This window comes from Stenella coeruleoalba, assembly GCF_951394435.1.
Source record: "Stenella coeruleoalba genome assembly, chromosome: 5".
In the NCBI taxonomy this organism is placed as follows: domain Eukaryota; kingdom Metazoa; phylum Chordata; class Mammalia; order Artiodactyla; family Delphinidae; genus Stenella; species Stenella coeruleoalba.
In genome coordinates this window covers 128,819,068-128,835,411 of record NC_137150.1, presented here as the reverse complement: position 1 = coordinate 128,835,411, position 16,344 = coordinate 128,819,068, and the positions used below count along the sequence as shown (strand labels likewise).

Below are 16,344 nucleotides of genomic sequence, written 5' to 3'. Positions count from 1 at the left end.
TCTGTAGGTTTGGACAAATGTATAAAGACATGTATCTGTTTCCTGTTTTTTCATTCATTGTTAGCATATTTTTCTTTACCTGAGTATAGTTATAATAGCTGCTGTAAAGTACATGTCTGATAATAACATCTGAGATCACATTTTCTTGGCTTTCATATGTTGAGGGATTTTAGATTGTATCCTACACATAAATATTTAGATTGCATCCTAGACGTATATATTTAGATTGTATCTTGGAATGTTATGTTTTGGAGACAGGGTTATTTTATATTGCTCCAAAGGGCGTTGATGTCTTTGTGTTAGTGGGCAATCAACTTGGTTAGACTCAACAAACTCTCATGCCTGCAGCGGGCATGGTTCAAGTGTCAGCTGTAGATTTAGACTGTTTAAACACAGAACGTGGGGGTTCTTTTCTTTGGTTCTCTTCTTTCTGGAGTTCCCTACTACTCTCTTGCCATCTTGGTTACCCTGGGCTCCTTTTCCTGGTTCTTTCAGTTCCTCCAACCAGAGGGATGTCAGGCTTTCTGTTGCAGTTGTAGCTGCCCCAGTGCCTCTGTGGTGGTGACTGCATCCACCTTCAGGGCAAAACTGCACAAAATGGGAACTCAGTATGTGTGATTGCTTACTCCAAGTTATGATACCGGCTCCAAAATGTGTATTTCAGTCTTCAGAGCCCTTGGATAGTTTTTTTGTGTCGGGTTCATAGAGTCTATAGTTGTTCTTTGCAGGAAGATCAATGTATCAGTCTGTCACTACTTGATATTCTTTTGCCTATTTTTAAGTTGGGTTTTTGGTTTTTGTGAGTTATGAATATGCTTTAGTTATTCTGGATACAAGTATTTTGTCAGGTAAAGTATCATGAATGTTTTATTATAGTTTGTGGCTTGCCTTTTCACTTTTTTCCCATGGTTTTTGGAGAGTAGGTGTTTTAAAGTCCCAGTTATCAATTTTTTTTTTTTACACTTCATACTTTTCATTTCTTATATAAGGAGTCTTTGCCTACTTGAAGGTTGCAAAGATGTTTTTATATTTTATTCTGGAAGTTTTATATTTTAGGTTTATTTAGAGTTAATTTTTGTGTATGGCATAAAGGTGAGAGTCAGATTTTTTTCACATAGGTATCCATTTCTTGAAAGACTATCAGCTCCTCCTCACCCCACCACCCTGGCACCTTTGGCAAAATTAAGTTGAACATACGAGATTTTAATTTTGGACTCTTACTCCCTTACATTTTATGTCTATCTTTACACCATTACCACACTTTCTTGATTGTTACTGTTTTACGGCAAGTCCTGAAACCCTCCAACTTGGTTCTTCTTTCTCAAAATTATTTAGCCTATATTAGGCCCTTGCCATCCTGGAATAGTATTTTATAATATACTGCATACTGAACATGACTTCATGGTTTCTGTTACTATTGCGAAATGGGGTTCCTTTTTTGATTCCATTTTCTATTTTGTTTCTACTGTGGTATAGGAATGCTATGCTTTTGTGCATTAATTTTGTATCCAGCAACTCTTCTGAGCTCCTGTTATTTCTTTTTTTTTTAATCCTTTTATTATTTACAACAATCTTTTGATAATTTCTGCCAAATTTGTTCTGATATATTCTTATTTTTTTTACATCTTTATTGGAGTATAATTGCTTTACAATGTTGTGTTAGTTTCTGCTTTGTAACAAAGTGAATCAGCTATATGTATACATATATCCCCATATCTCCTCCCTCTTACATCTCCCTCCCTCCCACCCTCCCTCTCCCACCCCTCTACATGGTCACAAAGCACCAAGCTGATCTCCCTATGCTATGCGGCTGCTTCCCACTAGCTAGCTATTTTACATTTCGTAGTGTATATATGTCCATGCCACTGTCTCACTTTGTCCCAGCTTACCCTTCCCCCTCCCCATATCCTCAAGTCCATTCTCTAGTAGGTCTGTGTCTTTATTCCCATCTTGCCCCTAGGTTCTTCAGAACTTTTTTTTTTTTAATATTCCGTATATGTGTGTTAGCATACGGTATTTGTTTTTCTCTTTCTGACTTACTTCACTCTGTATGACACATTCTAGGTCCATCCACCTCACTACAAATAACTCAATTTCGTTTCTTTTTATGGCTGACTAATATCCCATTGTATATATGTGCCACATCTTCTTTATCCATTCATCTGTTGATGGACACTTAGGGTGCTTCCATGTCCTGGCTATTGTAAATAGACCTGCAGTGAACATTGTGGTACATGACTCTTTTTGAATGATGGTTTTCCCAGGGTATATGCCCAGTAGTGACATTGTTGGGTCATATGGTAGTTCTGTTTTTAGTTCTTTAAGGAACTTCCATACTGTTCTCCATAGTGGCTGTATCAATTTACATTCCCACCAACAGTGCAAGAGGGTTCCCTTTTCTCCACACCCTCACCAGCATTTATTGTTTGTAGACTTTTTGATGATGGCCATTCTGACGGGTGTCAGATGATATCTCATAGTTTGGATTTGCGTTTCTCTAATGATTAATGATGTTGAGCGTTCTTTCATATATTTCTTGGCAATCTGTATATCTTCTTTGGAGAAATGTCTATTTAGGTCTTCTGCCCATTTTTGGATTGGGTTGTTTGTTTTTTTGATATTGAGCTGCATGAGCTGCTTGTAAATTTTGGAGATTAATCCTTTGTCAGTTGCTTCATTTGCATATATTTTCTCCGATTCTGAGGGTTGTCTTTTCGTCTTGTTTATGGTTTCCTTTGCTGTGCAAAAGCTTTTAAGTTTCATTTGGTCCCATCTGTTTCTTTTTGTTTTTATTTCCATTTCTCTAGGAGATGGGTCAAAAAGGATCTTGCTGTGATTTATGTCATAGAGTGTTCTGCCTATGTTTTCCTCTAAGAGTTTGATAGTGTCTGGCCTTACATTTAGGTCTTTAATCCATTTTGAGTTTATTTTTGTATATGGTGTTAGGGAGTGTTCTAATTTCATTCTTTTACATGTAGCTGTCCAGTTTTCCCAGCACCACTTATTGAAAAGGCTGTCTTTTCTCCATTGTATATTCTTGCCTCCTTTATCAAAGATGAGGTGACCATATGTGCGTGGGTTTATCTCTGTGCTTTCTATCCTGTTCCATTGATCTATATTTCTGTTTTTGTGCCAGTACCATACTGTCTTGGTTACTGTAGCTTTGTAGTATAGTCTGAAGTCAGGGAGCCTGATTCCTCCAGCTCTGTTTTTCTTTCTCAAGATTGCTTCGCCTACTCAGGGTCTTTTGTGATTCCATACAAAGTGTGAAATTTTTTGTTCTAGTTCTGTGAAAAATGCCAGTGGTAGTTTGATAGGGATTTCATTGAATCTGTAGATTGCTTTGGGTAGTAGAGTCATTTTCACAATGTTGATTCTTCCAATCCAAGAACATGGTACATCTCTCCATCTATTTGTATCATCTTTAATTTCTTTCATCAGTGTCTTATAATTTTCTCCATACAGGTCTTTTGTCTCCCTAGGTAGGTTTATTCCTAGATTTTATTCTTTTTGTTGCAGTGGTAAATGGGAGTGTTTTCTTAATTTCACTTTCAGATTTTTCATCGTTAGTGTATAGGAATGCAAGAGATTTCTTTACATTAATTTTGTACCCTGCTACTTTACGAAATTCATTGATTAGCTCTAGTAGTTTTCTGGTAGCATCCTTAGGATTCTCTATGTACAGGATCAGGTCATCTGCAAATAGTGACAGCTTTGCTTCTTCTTTTCTGATTTGGATTCCTTTTATTTCTTTTTCTTCTCTGATTGCTGTGGCTAAAACTTCCAAAACTATGTTGAATAATAGTGATGAGACTGGGCAACCTTGTCTTGTTCCTGATCTTAGTGGAAATGCTTTCAGTTTTTCACTGTTGAGGATGATGTTAGCTGCGGGTTTGTCATATATGGCCTTTATTATGTTGAGGTTAGCCCCCTCTATGCCTACTTTCTGAAGGGTTTTTATCATAAATGGGTGTTGAATTTTGTTGAAAGCTTTCTCTGCATCTATTGAGATGATCATATGGTTTTTCTCCTTCAATTTGTTAATATGGTGTATCACATTGATTGATTTGCGTATATTGAATCCTTGCATTCCTAGGATAAACCCCATTTGATCATGATGTATGATCCTTTCAATGTGCTGTTGGATTCTGTTTGTTAGTATTTTGTTGAGGATTTTTGCATCTATGTTCATCAGTGACATTGGCCTGTAGTTTTCTTTCTTCATGACAGCTTTGTCTGGTTTCGGTATCAGGGTGATGGTGGCCTTGTAGAACGAGTTTGGCAGTGTTCCTCCCTCTGCTGTAATTTGGAAGAGTTTGAGAAGGTTAGGTGTTAGCTCTTCTCTAAATGTTTGATAGAATTTGCCTGTGAAGCCATCTGGTCCTGGACTTTTGTTTGTTGGAAGATTTTTTTTTTTTTTTTTAATTTTTGGCTGTTTTGGGTCTTCATTTCTGTGCAAGGGCTTTCTCCAGTTGTGGCGAGCGGGGGCCACTCTTCATCGCAGTCCGCGGGCCTCTCACTGTCGCAGCCTCTCCTGTTGCGGAGCACAGGCTCCAGACGCGCAGGCTCAGTAGTTGTGGCTCACGGGCCTAGTTGCTCCATGGCATGTGGGATCTTCCCAGACCAGGGCTCAAACCCATGTCCACTGCATTGGCAGGCAGATTCTTAACCATTGCACCACTGTTGGAAGATTTTTAATCACTGTTTCAATTTCAGTGCTGGTGATTGGTCTGTTCATATTTTCTATTTCTTCCTGCTTCCGTCTTGGAAGGTTGTGCATTTCTAAGAATTTGTCCATTTCTTCCAGGTTGTCCATTTTATTGGCATAGAGTTGCTTGTAGTAATCTCTCAACCTTTGTGTTTCTGCTGTGTCAGTTACTTCTCCTTTTTCATTTCTAATTCTGTTGATTTGAGTCTTCTCCCTTTTTTTCTTGATGTCTGGCTAATGGTTTATCATTTTCATTTATCTGCTCAAAAAACCATCTTTTAGTTTTATTGATCTTTGCTATCATTTCCTTCATTTCTTTTTCATTTATATCTGACCTGATCTTTATGATTTCTTTCCTTCTGCTAACTTTTGGGTTTTTTTTGTTGTTCTTTCTCTAATTGCTTTAGGTGTAAGGTTAGTTTGTTTATTTGAGATGTTTCTTTTTTTTAAACTTTATTTATTTATTTATTTATTTATTTATTTATAGCTGTGTTGGGTCTTGTTGCTATGCACGGGCTTTCTCTAGCTGCGGTGAGTGGGGGCTACTCTTGAGCGGGGGCTACTCTTCATTGCGGTGCGCGGGCTTCTCATTGTCCTGGCTTCTCTTGTTGCAGAGCACCAGCTCTAGGTGTGCAGGCTCAGTAGTTGTCGCGCTTGAGCTTAGTTGCTCTGCAGCATGTGGGATCTTCCCGGACCAGGGCTTGAGCCCGTGTCTCGTCATTGGCAGGCGGATTCTTAACCACTGCACCACCAGGGAAGCCCCTGTTTCTTGTTTCTTAGGTAGGATTGTATTGCTATAAACTTCCTTCTTAGAACTGCTTTTGCTGCATTCCATAGGTTTTGGGTCATCGTGTTTTCATTGTCATTTGTTTCTAGGTTATTTTTGATTTCCTCTTTGATTTCTTCAATGGTCTCTTGGTTATTAAGTAGTGTATTGTTTAGCCTCCACGTGTTTGTATTTTTTACAGATTTTTTCCTGTAATTGATATCTAGTCTCATAGCGTTGTTGTCGGAAAAGATACTTGATACAATTTCAATTTTTTTAAATTTACTAAAGCTTGATTTGTGACCCAAGATATGATCTATCCTGGAGAATGTTCCATGAGCACTTGAGAATAATGTGTATTCTGTTGTTTTTGGATGGAATGTCCTATAAATATCAATCAAGTCTATCTTGTTTAATGTATCATTTAAAGCTTGTGTTTCCTTATTTATTTTCATTTTGGATGATCTGTCCATTGGTGAAAGTGGGGTGTTAAAGTCCCCTACTATGATTGTGTTACTGTCCATTTCCCCATTTATGGCTGTTAGTATTTGCCTTATGTATTGAGGTGCTCCTGTGTTGGGTGCATAAATATTTACAATTGTTATATTTTCCTCTTAGATTGATCCCTTGATCATTATGTAATGTCCCTCTTTGTCTCTTGTAATAGTCTTTGTTTTAAAGTCTATTTTGTCTGATATGAGAATTGCTACTCCAGCTTTCTTTTGATTTCCATTTGCATGGAATATCTTTTTCCATCCCCTCACTTCCAGTCTGTATGTGTCCCTAGGTCTGAAGTGGGTCAGACCTAGGTCAGACAGCATTTATATGGGTCTTGTTTTTGTATCCATTCAGCCAGTCTGTGTCTTTTGGTTGGAGCATTTAATCCACTTACATTTAAGGTAATTATCGATATGTATGTTCCTATTCCCATTATCTAAATTGTTTTGGGTTTGTTATTGTAGGTCTTTTCCTTCTCTTGTGTTTCTTGCGTAGAGAAGTTCCTTTAGCATTTGTTGTAAAGTTGGTTTGATGGTGCTGAATTCTCTTAGCTTTTGCTTGTCTGTAAAGGTTTTAATTTCTCTGTCAAATCTGAATGAGATCCTTGCTGGGTAGAGTAATCTTGGTTGTAGGTTTTTCTCCTTCATCACTTTAAATATGTCCTGCCGCTCTCTTCTGGCTTGCAGAGTTTCTGCTGAAAGATCAGCTGTTAACCTGATCCCTTGTTTGTTATTTTTCCCTTGCTGCTTTTAATATTTTTTCTTTGTATTTAATTTTTGATAGTTTGATTAATATGTGTCTTGGCATGTTTCTCCTTGGATTTATCCTATATGGGACTCTCTGTGCTTCCTGGACTTGATTAACTATTTCCTTTCCCATATTAGGGAAGTTTTCAACTATAATCTCCTCAAATATTTTCTCAGTCCCTTTCTTTTTCTCTTCTTCTTCTGGGACCCCTATAATTCGAATGTTGGTGTGTTTAATGTTGTCCCAGGGGTCTCTGATACTGTCCTCAATTCTTTTCATTCTTTTTCTTTATTCTGCTCTGCAGTAGTTATTTCCACTGTTTTGTCTTCCAGGTCACTTATCTGTTCTTTTGCCTCAGTTATTCTGCTATTGATCCCTTCTAGAGAATTTTTAATTTCATTTATTGTGTTGTTCATCACTGTTTGTTTGCTCTTTAGTTCTTCTAGATCCTTGTTAAATGTTTCTTGTATTTTCTCCATTGTATTTACAAGAGTTTTGATCATCTTTACTATCATTATTCTGAATTCTTTTTCTGGTAGACTGCCTATTTCCTCTTCATTTTTTAAGTCTGGTGGGTTTTTGCCTTGTTCCTTCATCTGCTGTGTGTTTCTCTGTCTTCTCACTTTGCTTAACTTACTGTTTTTGGGTTCTCCTTTTTGCAGCCTGCAGGTTTGTAGTTCCCGTTGTTTTTGGTGTCTGTCCCCAGTGGCTAAGGTTGGTTCAGTGGGTTGTGCAGGCTTCCTGGTGGAGGGGACTAGTGCCTGTGTTCTGGTGGATGAGGCTGGATCTTGTCTTTCTGGTGGGCAGCTCCACGTCTGGTGGTGTGTTTTGGGGTGTCTGTGGCCTTATTATGATTTTAGGCAGCCTCTGTGCTAATGGGTGGGGTTATGTTTCTGTCTTGGTAGTTGTTTGGCATAGGGTGTCCAGCACTGCAGCTTTCTGGTCGTTGAGTGGAGCTGGGTCTTGGTGTTGAGATGGAGATCTCTGGGAGATTTTAGCCGTTTGATATTATGTGGAGCTGGGAGGTCTCTTGTGGACCAGTGTCCTGAACTTTGCTCTCCCACCTCAGAGGCACAGGCCTGATGTCTGGCTGGAGCATCAAGAGCCTTTCATCCACACGGCCAGAATAAAAGGGAGAAGATAAAAGAAAGAAAAAAAGAAGATAAAATAAAGTAAAATAAAATAATTAAAATAAAAAATAATTATTAAAAGAAAATTTAAAGTAATTAAAAAAAAAAGGAAAGAAAGAGAGCAACCAAACCAAAAAAAATTCACCAATGATAACAAGCACTAAAAACTATACTTAAAAAAAAAACAAAAACAGACAAACAGAACCCTAGGACAAATGGTAAAGGCAAAACTATACAGACAAAATCACACACAGAAGCATACACATACACACGAAAAGAGAAAAAGGGAAAAAAAAATATATCGTTCCTCCCAAAGTCCACCTCCTCAATTTGGGATGATTCGTTGTCTATTCAGGTATTCCACAGATGCAGGGTACATCAAGTTGATAGTGGAGCTTTAATCCGCTGCTTCTGAGGCTGCTGGGAGAGGTTTCCCTTTCTCTTATTTGTTTGCACAGCTCCCGGGGCTCAGCTTTGGATTTGGACCCACCTCTGTGTGTAGGTTGCCGGAGGGCGTCTGCTCTTTGCTCCGACAGGACAGGGTTAAAGGAACAGCTGATTCGAGGGCACTGGCTCACTCATGCCGGGGCGGGGGTGGGGGGCGGGAGGGAGGGGCACGAATGCGTGGCGAGCCTGCTGCGGCAGAGGCTGGCGTGACATTGCACCAGCCTGAGGCGCTGTGCGTTCTCCCGGGTAAGTTGTCCCTGGATCACGGGACCCTGGTAGTGGTGGGCTGCACAGGCTCCTGCGGTGTGGGGAGTGACCTGTGCTCGCACAGAGGCTTCTTGGTGTCAGCAGCAGCAGCCTTAGCGTCTCATGCCCGTCTCTGGGGTCCGTGCTGATAGCCGCGGCTCGCGCCCGTCTCTGGAGCTCGTTTAAGCAGCGCTCTTAATTGCTTCTCCTCGCGCACCAGGAAACAAAGAGGCAAGAAAAAGTCTCTTGCCTCTTCGGCAGGTCCAGACTTTTTCCCGGACTCCCTCCTGGCTAGCTGTGGTGCACTAACCCCTTCAGGCTGTGTTCATGCCGCCAACCCCAGTCCTCTCCCTGCGGATCTAAGCTCCGAAGCCCAAGCCTCAGCTCCCAGCCCCGCCCACCCCGGCGGGTGAGCAGACAAGCCTCTCCGGCTGGTGCGTGCCGGTCGGTACCGATCCTCCGTGCGGGAATCTCCCCGCTTTGCCCTTTGCACCCCTGTGGCTGCGCTCTCTTCCGAGGCTCCGAAGCTTTCCCCCTCCGCCACCCGCAGTCTCTGCCCGCGAAGGGGCTTCCTAGTGTGTGGAAACCTTTCCTCCTTCACGGCTCCCTCCCACTGGTGCAGGTCCCGTCCCTATTTTGTCTTTGCTTTTTCTTTTTTCTTTTGCCCTACCCAGGTACGTGGGGAGTTTCTTGCCTTTTGGGAGGTCTGAGGTCTTCTGCCAGCGTTCAGTAGGTGTTCTGTAGGAGTTGTTCCACATGCAGATGTATTTCTGATGTATCTGTGGGGAAGAAGGTGATCTCCATGTCTTACTCCTCCGCCAATTTGAAGCTCCTCTTCCTCCTGTTCTTATTATTTGTCTTTAGCTTTCCTTTTCCTAAATTTAAAAAAAAAATACTAATTAATTTATATTTTGGCTGCTTTTGGTCTTCATTGCTGGGCGTGGGCTTTCTCTAGTTGCTGCGAGCGGGGGCTATTCTTCATTGAAGTGCGCGGGCTTCTCATTCCAGTGGCTTCTCTTGTTGCGGAACATGGGCTCTAGGCACGCAGGCTTCACTAGTTGTGGTGTGCAGGCTCAGTAGTCATGGCTCACAGGCTCTAGAGCGCAGGCTCAGTAGTTGTGGTGCACGGGCTTGGTTGCTCCATGGCATGTGGGATCTTCCCAGACCAGGGCTCGAACCCATGTCCCCTGCATTGGCAGGCAGATTCTTAACCACTGTGCCACCAGGGAAGTCCTGTCTTTAGATTTTTTGGAATATTTTTTATAGCCTTTTATTTTGCTATGATTATAAACAGTAATTTGGGTTACTTTCTAGTTTCTTTTTTTCCCCTTTTCTCTGTATTAATTAGGTTCTCAGTACCACGTTGAATAGAAGTGGTGGTAGCGGGCTTCCTTTTCTTGTTTCTTACTTTAATGGAAATAGTTGTAAACTCTTAATGTTGAGTATGACGCTGTTAAACTATGAATTGTGCTCTTATTTATTTGTGTATTTATTTTTAGTTTAGGAATTGTGCTTGGTTCTTTTTCAGATCTGCTGTGCTTTTTCTAAGATCGTTTTCTGTTCAAATTTCTTTAAACTTTTGTTTCTTTAAATATAATAAACATTGTTGATATGGAGCTTGTAACTGATAGATAATTATAAGATTTAAAGCCTCAGGTCTCTGTGTTAATCTTTTGTTTCTGCATAGTGGCTCATGGTGTCTTATTTTTTGTTTGGCTGTATTTAACTTTGTGCTGACTAGTATATTCATAGGGGTAATTTGAGCCCCCAGATGAAGGCTTCTTACACTAGAGAGGATTTGTATTTGCTTGAGCCAAAGAAATAGAAAGTTGAATTCTTTCTGCCTTCACTTTTGGCTTGGTAATTCCTAATGTCTTTTAAGCTCTGTGGTGTTCTTCAGATTTTTAAAAAGTATTTTTTCTAGCCCCTTTAGTTTTATTAATGGAAGGGTTAGTATGAATAGCCTACCTGCCATTACCATAAATAAAATTTTATCATACCTTGACTAGGCTTTAGTTTAATTCAGCTTTCCATTTTTTCTTTCAGATCCGCTCAGCCTATTTTGAGTTAGTTTCTGCTTTGTGCCAGCGTACTCCACAGTTGATGAAAGATGAAGCATCCAAAGTGAGCCCATCTGTCCTTCTTAGCATTGATGACAGTGACCCCATTGTATGCCCTGCTCTCTGGGAAGCTGTGCTTTACACACTTACAACTATTGAGGTAGGTTAAAGAGGTACATTTAGTACAGCTGGGAATATTTGTCTTCTTAGTTGTATTTTAGAAGCCTTAGATACCATGTGAGAGAGCCTATCAGATTGTAATATTTAAAACTTGCTAGAAAAATGCTTTCCTGGGAATAAAATATTTAATCCAAAGCTTTGTATAAATCTTAAACTGACTATAAAATGGTATAGCATTTTTATTTTACTTTCAGTTTAGTCAATATCAATATCCTTTAAAACTTATATGGCCCAATGAAATCAACATATCTGAATATTATATTTAAGATTAAATATTGCTGTCCCTTTTAGAAAGCAGGTTTTTTTTGTTTGTTTGTTTAGAAAGCAGCTTTTATAGAAGTCTTTTCAGTTAAATATTACTTCTTTTTTGGCTGCCTCAGACCTTAGTTGCAGCACGTGGGATCTTCATTGAGTCATGCAGGATCTTTCATTGCTATGTGCGGGCTTCTCTCTAGTTATGTCGTGCGGGTTGTTTTCTCTTCTCTAGTTGCGGTGCGCAGGCTTCAGGGCACGTGGGCTCTGTAGTTGTGGCACACGGATTCCAGTGTGTGCAAGCTCTGTAGTTTGCTGCACACAGGCTCTCTAGTTGAGGTGTGCGAACTCAGTAGTTGTGGCGTGCGGGCTTAGTTGCCCCGCAGTATGTGTGATCTTAGTTCCCTGACCAGGGATCACACCCACGTCCCCTGCATTGTAAGGTGGATTCTTTACCACTGGACCACCAGGGAAGTCCCTAAATAGTTATTTCTGATCAATATTGTCCTGGAAGTATGTTGTATACACAATTACTAAATGTAATAAATTTCTTATAATTTCAGACTTTTAGTTTTTAATGGTGGTGAGAGATTTTGACCCTCTTTAGTTAGAATACTTGATTTTTATTTTTGAGAGTCTATATGTCTTCTCTCTTAATTGGGAAATGTATGTTTATTATCTCTAATTATTATTATAATCTTTTTTTTTTTTTTTTTTTTTTTTGGGAAGGACTGTTGGCTTCATGTAAATGCAAAAAAAAGTGTGTTTCCCAAGCTGTCAGCTATGGTTCGTGAAGGAGGTCGGGGTCTGGCTGCTGTCATATATCCTTATCTTCTGCCATTTATCAGCAAACTCCCTCAGTCTATTACAGATCCAAAGTTGGATTTCTTCAAAAATTTTCTCACCTCCCTAGTTGCAGGGTAAGGAATTTAAATTCTTGACCTTTAAAGCAAAATAGATTTTTTCTTATTTTCATAAATGGGCAGAACGGCATACTTGTTATTATCATATGTAAATTTCCCTAAATTGTTTTGCTGTTCATTAAACACTTTTAAAGTTTTCAGAGAATTACAATTGGAATTCTTTTTCTGGGTACTTTCAACACTTCAGTGGTAGTATGCAGCAGAAAGTGAGATAAATTATGGCAAGGCCCTTAGGTGGAAATAGGCTCTTTTTCAATGACCCATTTTTTGGTATGTTGATAAATACAAATGCCCAAGTGCAGAAAATGAACCAGTGAACTTTTCCATTAACTTAAATATAATAGCTGTTTAAAGTCACACTTAAAACGTCATTTCAGCGTATTTGTTGAACTTAGTAAAAGATACCCAGTTTTATTAATGATTAAAATTTTTTTTTCCACTACAGTATTATCTTTATTTGGTTAAGTCCTCTCTTTGAAATTTGCACATGAATTGGTCCATGAATAGAAAATAAATACGTTATCTTTTGTTGATACATGTTTGAAGATATGCTATTTTTCATAGTTCTTCAAGTTTATATTCTAATCGGGCTGTATTTTAGTTGTTCTTAGTTTTTCATTGAAGAAATTATTTTTAGAAATTCTTTTTCATGCCTTTATTTTGGTATTTTTGTATTGCTTATTTTCTTTTTCATGAAGGAATAAGCCACAGGTATTTATTATTTCTTAGGCTATCAACAGAAAGAACCAAAACCAGCTTTTCAGAGTGCTCAGCAGTAATATCTGCTTTTTTTGAATGCTTACGTTTTATAATGCAGCAAAACTTAGGTGAGGAAGAGATAGAAGAGATGCTCGTCAATGATCAGGTATTTATAATGTAAAAATCATCAGTGCCTTTGCACACTAACTATAAAGAATCAAGCTCATTGTGTCTTGTTGCCATTTTTATCAATTAGCCTTCCTTGTAAAGATTTCATTTTTATGATTTACAAATTAGGTAATGTGTATTGCTGACCAATAAGCGAAAATTTCTGTATTGTTAGTTGTTATCATGATACCATAATGCCTAAGTACTTGTCACTCTCTGGTTCTACAAACTCTGTTTTAGAGAGTCGCAATGCAAAACAATTTAGAAGATGCAATTTTCAACATTTTGTATTTTAGTTTATATTATAATCATCTTGTTCCTTCTAAAATATGTAGTACATTTATCCTTTTGTGAGCAATTGTGCTTGGCTTTTAGAACTAGTGATGAGAGCGGGTCCTGGAATATGGTTCCTTATGGTAGGAAATTAATATGATTACATAAGCCTAGATCCTAGTTGATGTCTCAGATAGTTAATTTCTCTTATCTTTGTAATTTAAGAGAAAGCATTCTGAATTCTGTGGGTCCTATATGTCTTTCATATTGGTTTAGAAAAAAGCAAAACACTTTGAATAAGTTCAGAAGATCCAAAGAGTTGATGACCAATGATCTTCGTCAATTATATCATAAAAAAGAAGTAATTCGGGGAGATACAGTGAAATCGTTAGGCTCTCTGAATGATATGGAGATGATTTTCAGGTTCAAATTAACTCTTTTCATAGTTCTGGGGAAAAATTCATGTTTTTCAGTTATTAAATATGAAAATTTATAATGTTTTACAAATACCTTGTTTAAATTTCATTTTCCCTGACAACTGAACTTTAATATGTCTACCTTCTCTTTTAGTTGATTCCTTTTATTGATGCAGTTCTCAAAGACCCAAGATTGCAAGATGAGCAGCTATTTAACCATTTGGCAGAAACTTTAAGTTCATGGGAAGCCAAAGCAGATTTGGATAAAGATGATAAAACAGCTTACAGTTTGGAGAAAGTGCTACTGAATTTCTGGGAAAGACTGTCAGAGATCTGTGTTGAGAAAATCAGTGAGCCTGAAACCGATGTTAAGTCAGTTTTGGGTGTTTCTAACCTATTACAGGTCCTTCAGAAGCCAAAGAGCTCCTTGAAGTTAAATAAAAAAAACGTTGGTAAGGTTAGATTTGCTGATGAGATGCCTGAAAGTAATAAAGAGAATGAGAAATATGTCTCCTCAGAAGGAGAGAATAGTGGAGGCTCTGAATTAATGGCTGAACCTTCTCTCACTCACAGTTGCTCAGACTTTATATCACCCCTAAGGAAAAAACCTTTGGAAGACTTAGTCTGTAAACTAGCAGAAATGAGTGTTAATTATGTCAATGAACAAAAGTCAGAGCAACATCTAAGGTTTCTTTCCACTCTGCTCAACTCCTTCTCTTCAAGCCAAGTATTTAAAGTGCTGTTAGGTGATGAAAAACAGAGTATTGTCAAAGCCAAACCTCTTGAAATAGCTAAACTGGCACAAAAAAATCCCGCGATACAGTTTTTATACCAGAAAGTAATAGGTTGGCTAAATGAAGATCAAAGGAAGGATGCTAGTTTCTTGGTGGACATTTTGTACAGTGCCCTTTGTTGCTGTGATAGTCATATGGAAAGAAAAGCTGTCTTGGATGATCTAATTGAGGTATTACTGTTCTGTATCTTTTTATTTTCATTTATTCATTCATTCATGCATGCCTGCATGCAGGGTCTTTCTTCCCCGACCAGGGATCAAACCCGTGCCCCCTACAGTGGAAGCATGGAGCCCTAACCACTGGATCACCAGGGAGTTCCCTGTATCTTTTTAAACTATAATGGTTTACACTGGCACACTGATTATGGATGAGTAGAACGAGACCTGTATGGGAGTTATTTGGGGACTGTTTCTTAACTATGAATGTCAGTTTAAAGACAATATATTCTTGATTAGGATTGGGAAGTATGTGAGACTTCTGGGTAGCTGTTCAGTAAGAGTAAATATGTTAAGATGACAAAAGCTTGGTAATAAAAGGGTAAGTTCTTTCAGTCCATACTTTTTAAAGCTGGACTTGCTAAAAAAATGTTTTAGTTTTGTAGTGGTTCCATGGTCACTTCATTTACTTATAAAAAATTTTACCAGTTACTGTTTTTTCTAGCAGATTGTTTCTCTTTTTCTTCTTTTAGGTGGATCTGAAATGGAATTCTATTCTTCAGGTCATTGAAAAGGTATCTTAGAGATTTTTCTCTTTTTTTTTTTGTATTTATAGGTATACAAAAATTAAACCACAGCTATATTCACATAATGGTATGTGATTAGGTGTCTCTGTTAGAGAACTTCCTTATTATTGTAACTTTCTTCTCATAATTTGAGAAGCCATGGTGTTCACCTTTCTATAGTATTATTTTTCTGGTTAGGAGTATCAGGGAAGAATGAACAGGTTCTGGAAGATCCAGCGTCTCTTCCCTAGTGGGTAACAGAGGAAGAGTTAAGCATTTATCTTAGTTTATCTTTTAAACTAAGGTTTCTGCTGTTATCCTAGTTATTTTTTCTTCTGTAGAAATGGATTGAATGGTTCTAGCTTTGAGTAGAACGCATCAGGAAATGAAGTTTGTTTTACCCTGGAATACTGTACAGGCAAACTAAAGTCTTCCCACCTTTATTTAATTGCCATTTGACTAAGTAAGAAAATTAGTGATGAAAATGATACAAAGAAATCAAGAAACATAATTCAGAAAAATTTTTAAATGGCTTAAGTATTCTTTCCTAATGAAGATGTAAATGATATAATGTAACACTTTTCCAACCATAGAAATGTTATGGCTAGCTGCCTAAAAGTCTTCCTTTTCTTAAAGAATTTTTTCATTATTTTAAAATTTTACTTACATAACTCTAATTTACAAGTTTCTTTTTTTCTGTCTTTTTAAATTATGTTGAAAAAAACATAATTTGCCAGAGTAACCATTTCTAAGCGTACAGTAGTGTTGTTTATTCACATTATTGGTCAACCAATCTCCAGAACTTTTTCACCTTGTAAAATAGAAACTATACCCATTAAACAATAACTCCCTATTTCCCCCAATAGTTTATTTTTACAAAATAAATACAGAGTATTAATTTACTCTTTTTCAATGGGAAATATAACTTACTGGCACACCATTTTGAATTACTTTATTCAGTACCTCCTCTCCCTATAGGCAGGCTACGTGAAAAGCCAGATTATGAGAAAGCTGCTTGATAAGTCTAGAATCAGAGCAAAAGTATATAGTTAATAATTTGATAAGATAAAGATGGATATATCCATTTCCAACTTAGGAATGTACCTGCCAGGTTCAGGTACATCTGTAGTTCAGGTACATCTGTTTGGAAGACTCTTCCTGGGCAGTGTTTGGAAGTTCATAGCCAGTGTTTGCTTCCTGTACTTCTGTGACTAACTAGTCTCCCTAACCCCTGTTAGATTCTTTCTGTGGATATGTTAAAACATTGAGAAGTTGGACTTCATGTCTTCTTAACCTGAGAGACATTTTATTCAGAA

The 16,344-nt window shown here is 38.1% G+C and overlaps 1 protein-coding gene across 4 annotated transcripts in view; it reads left to right on the top strand.

The window, feature by feature from the left end:
- The window catches only part of LTN1 (listerin E3 ubiquitin protein ligase 1), a 65,890-nt gene that overhangs the window by 15,681 nt on the left and 33,865 nt on the right, over window positions 1-16,344 (top strand). For all 4 annotated transcript variants that reach the window (XM_079923115.1, XM_079923116.1, XM_079923117.1 and 1 more), the window contains 5 exons: window positions 10,589-10,762; window positions 11,764-11,954; window positions 12,687-12,822; window positions 13,668-14,477; window positions 14,996-15,037. In XM_079923115.1, coding sequence (XP_079779241.1) covers window positions 10,589-10,762; window positions 11,764-11,954; window positions 12,687-12,822; window positions 13,668-14,477; window positions 14,996-15,037 — 1,353 coding nt within the window. The remainder of the gene's footprint in view (window positions 1-10,588; window positions 10,763-11,763; window positions 11,955-12,686; window positions 12,823-13,667; window positions 14,478-14,995; window positions 15,038-16,344) is intronic.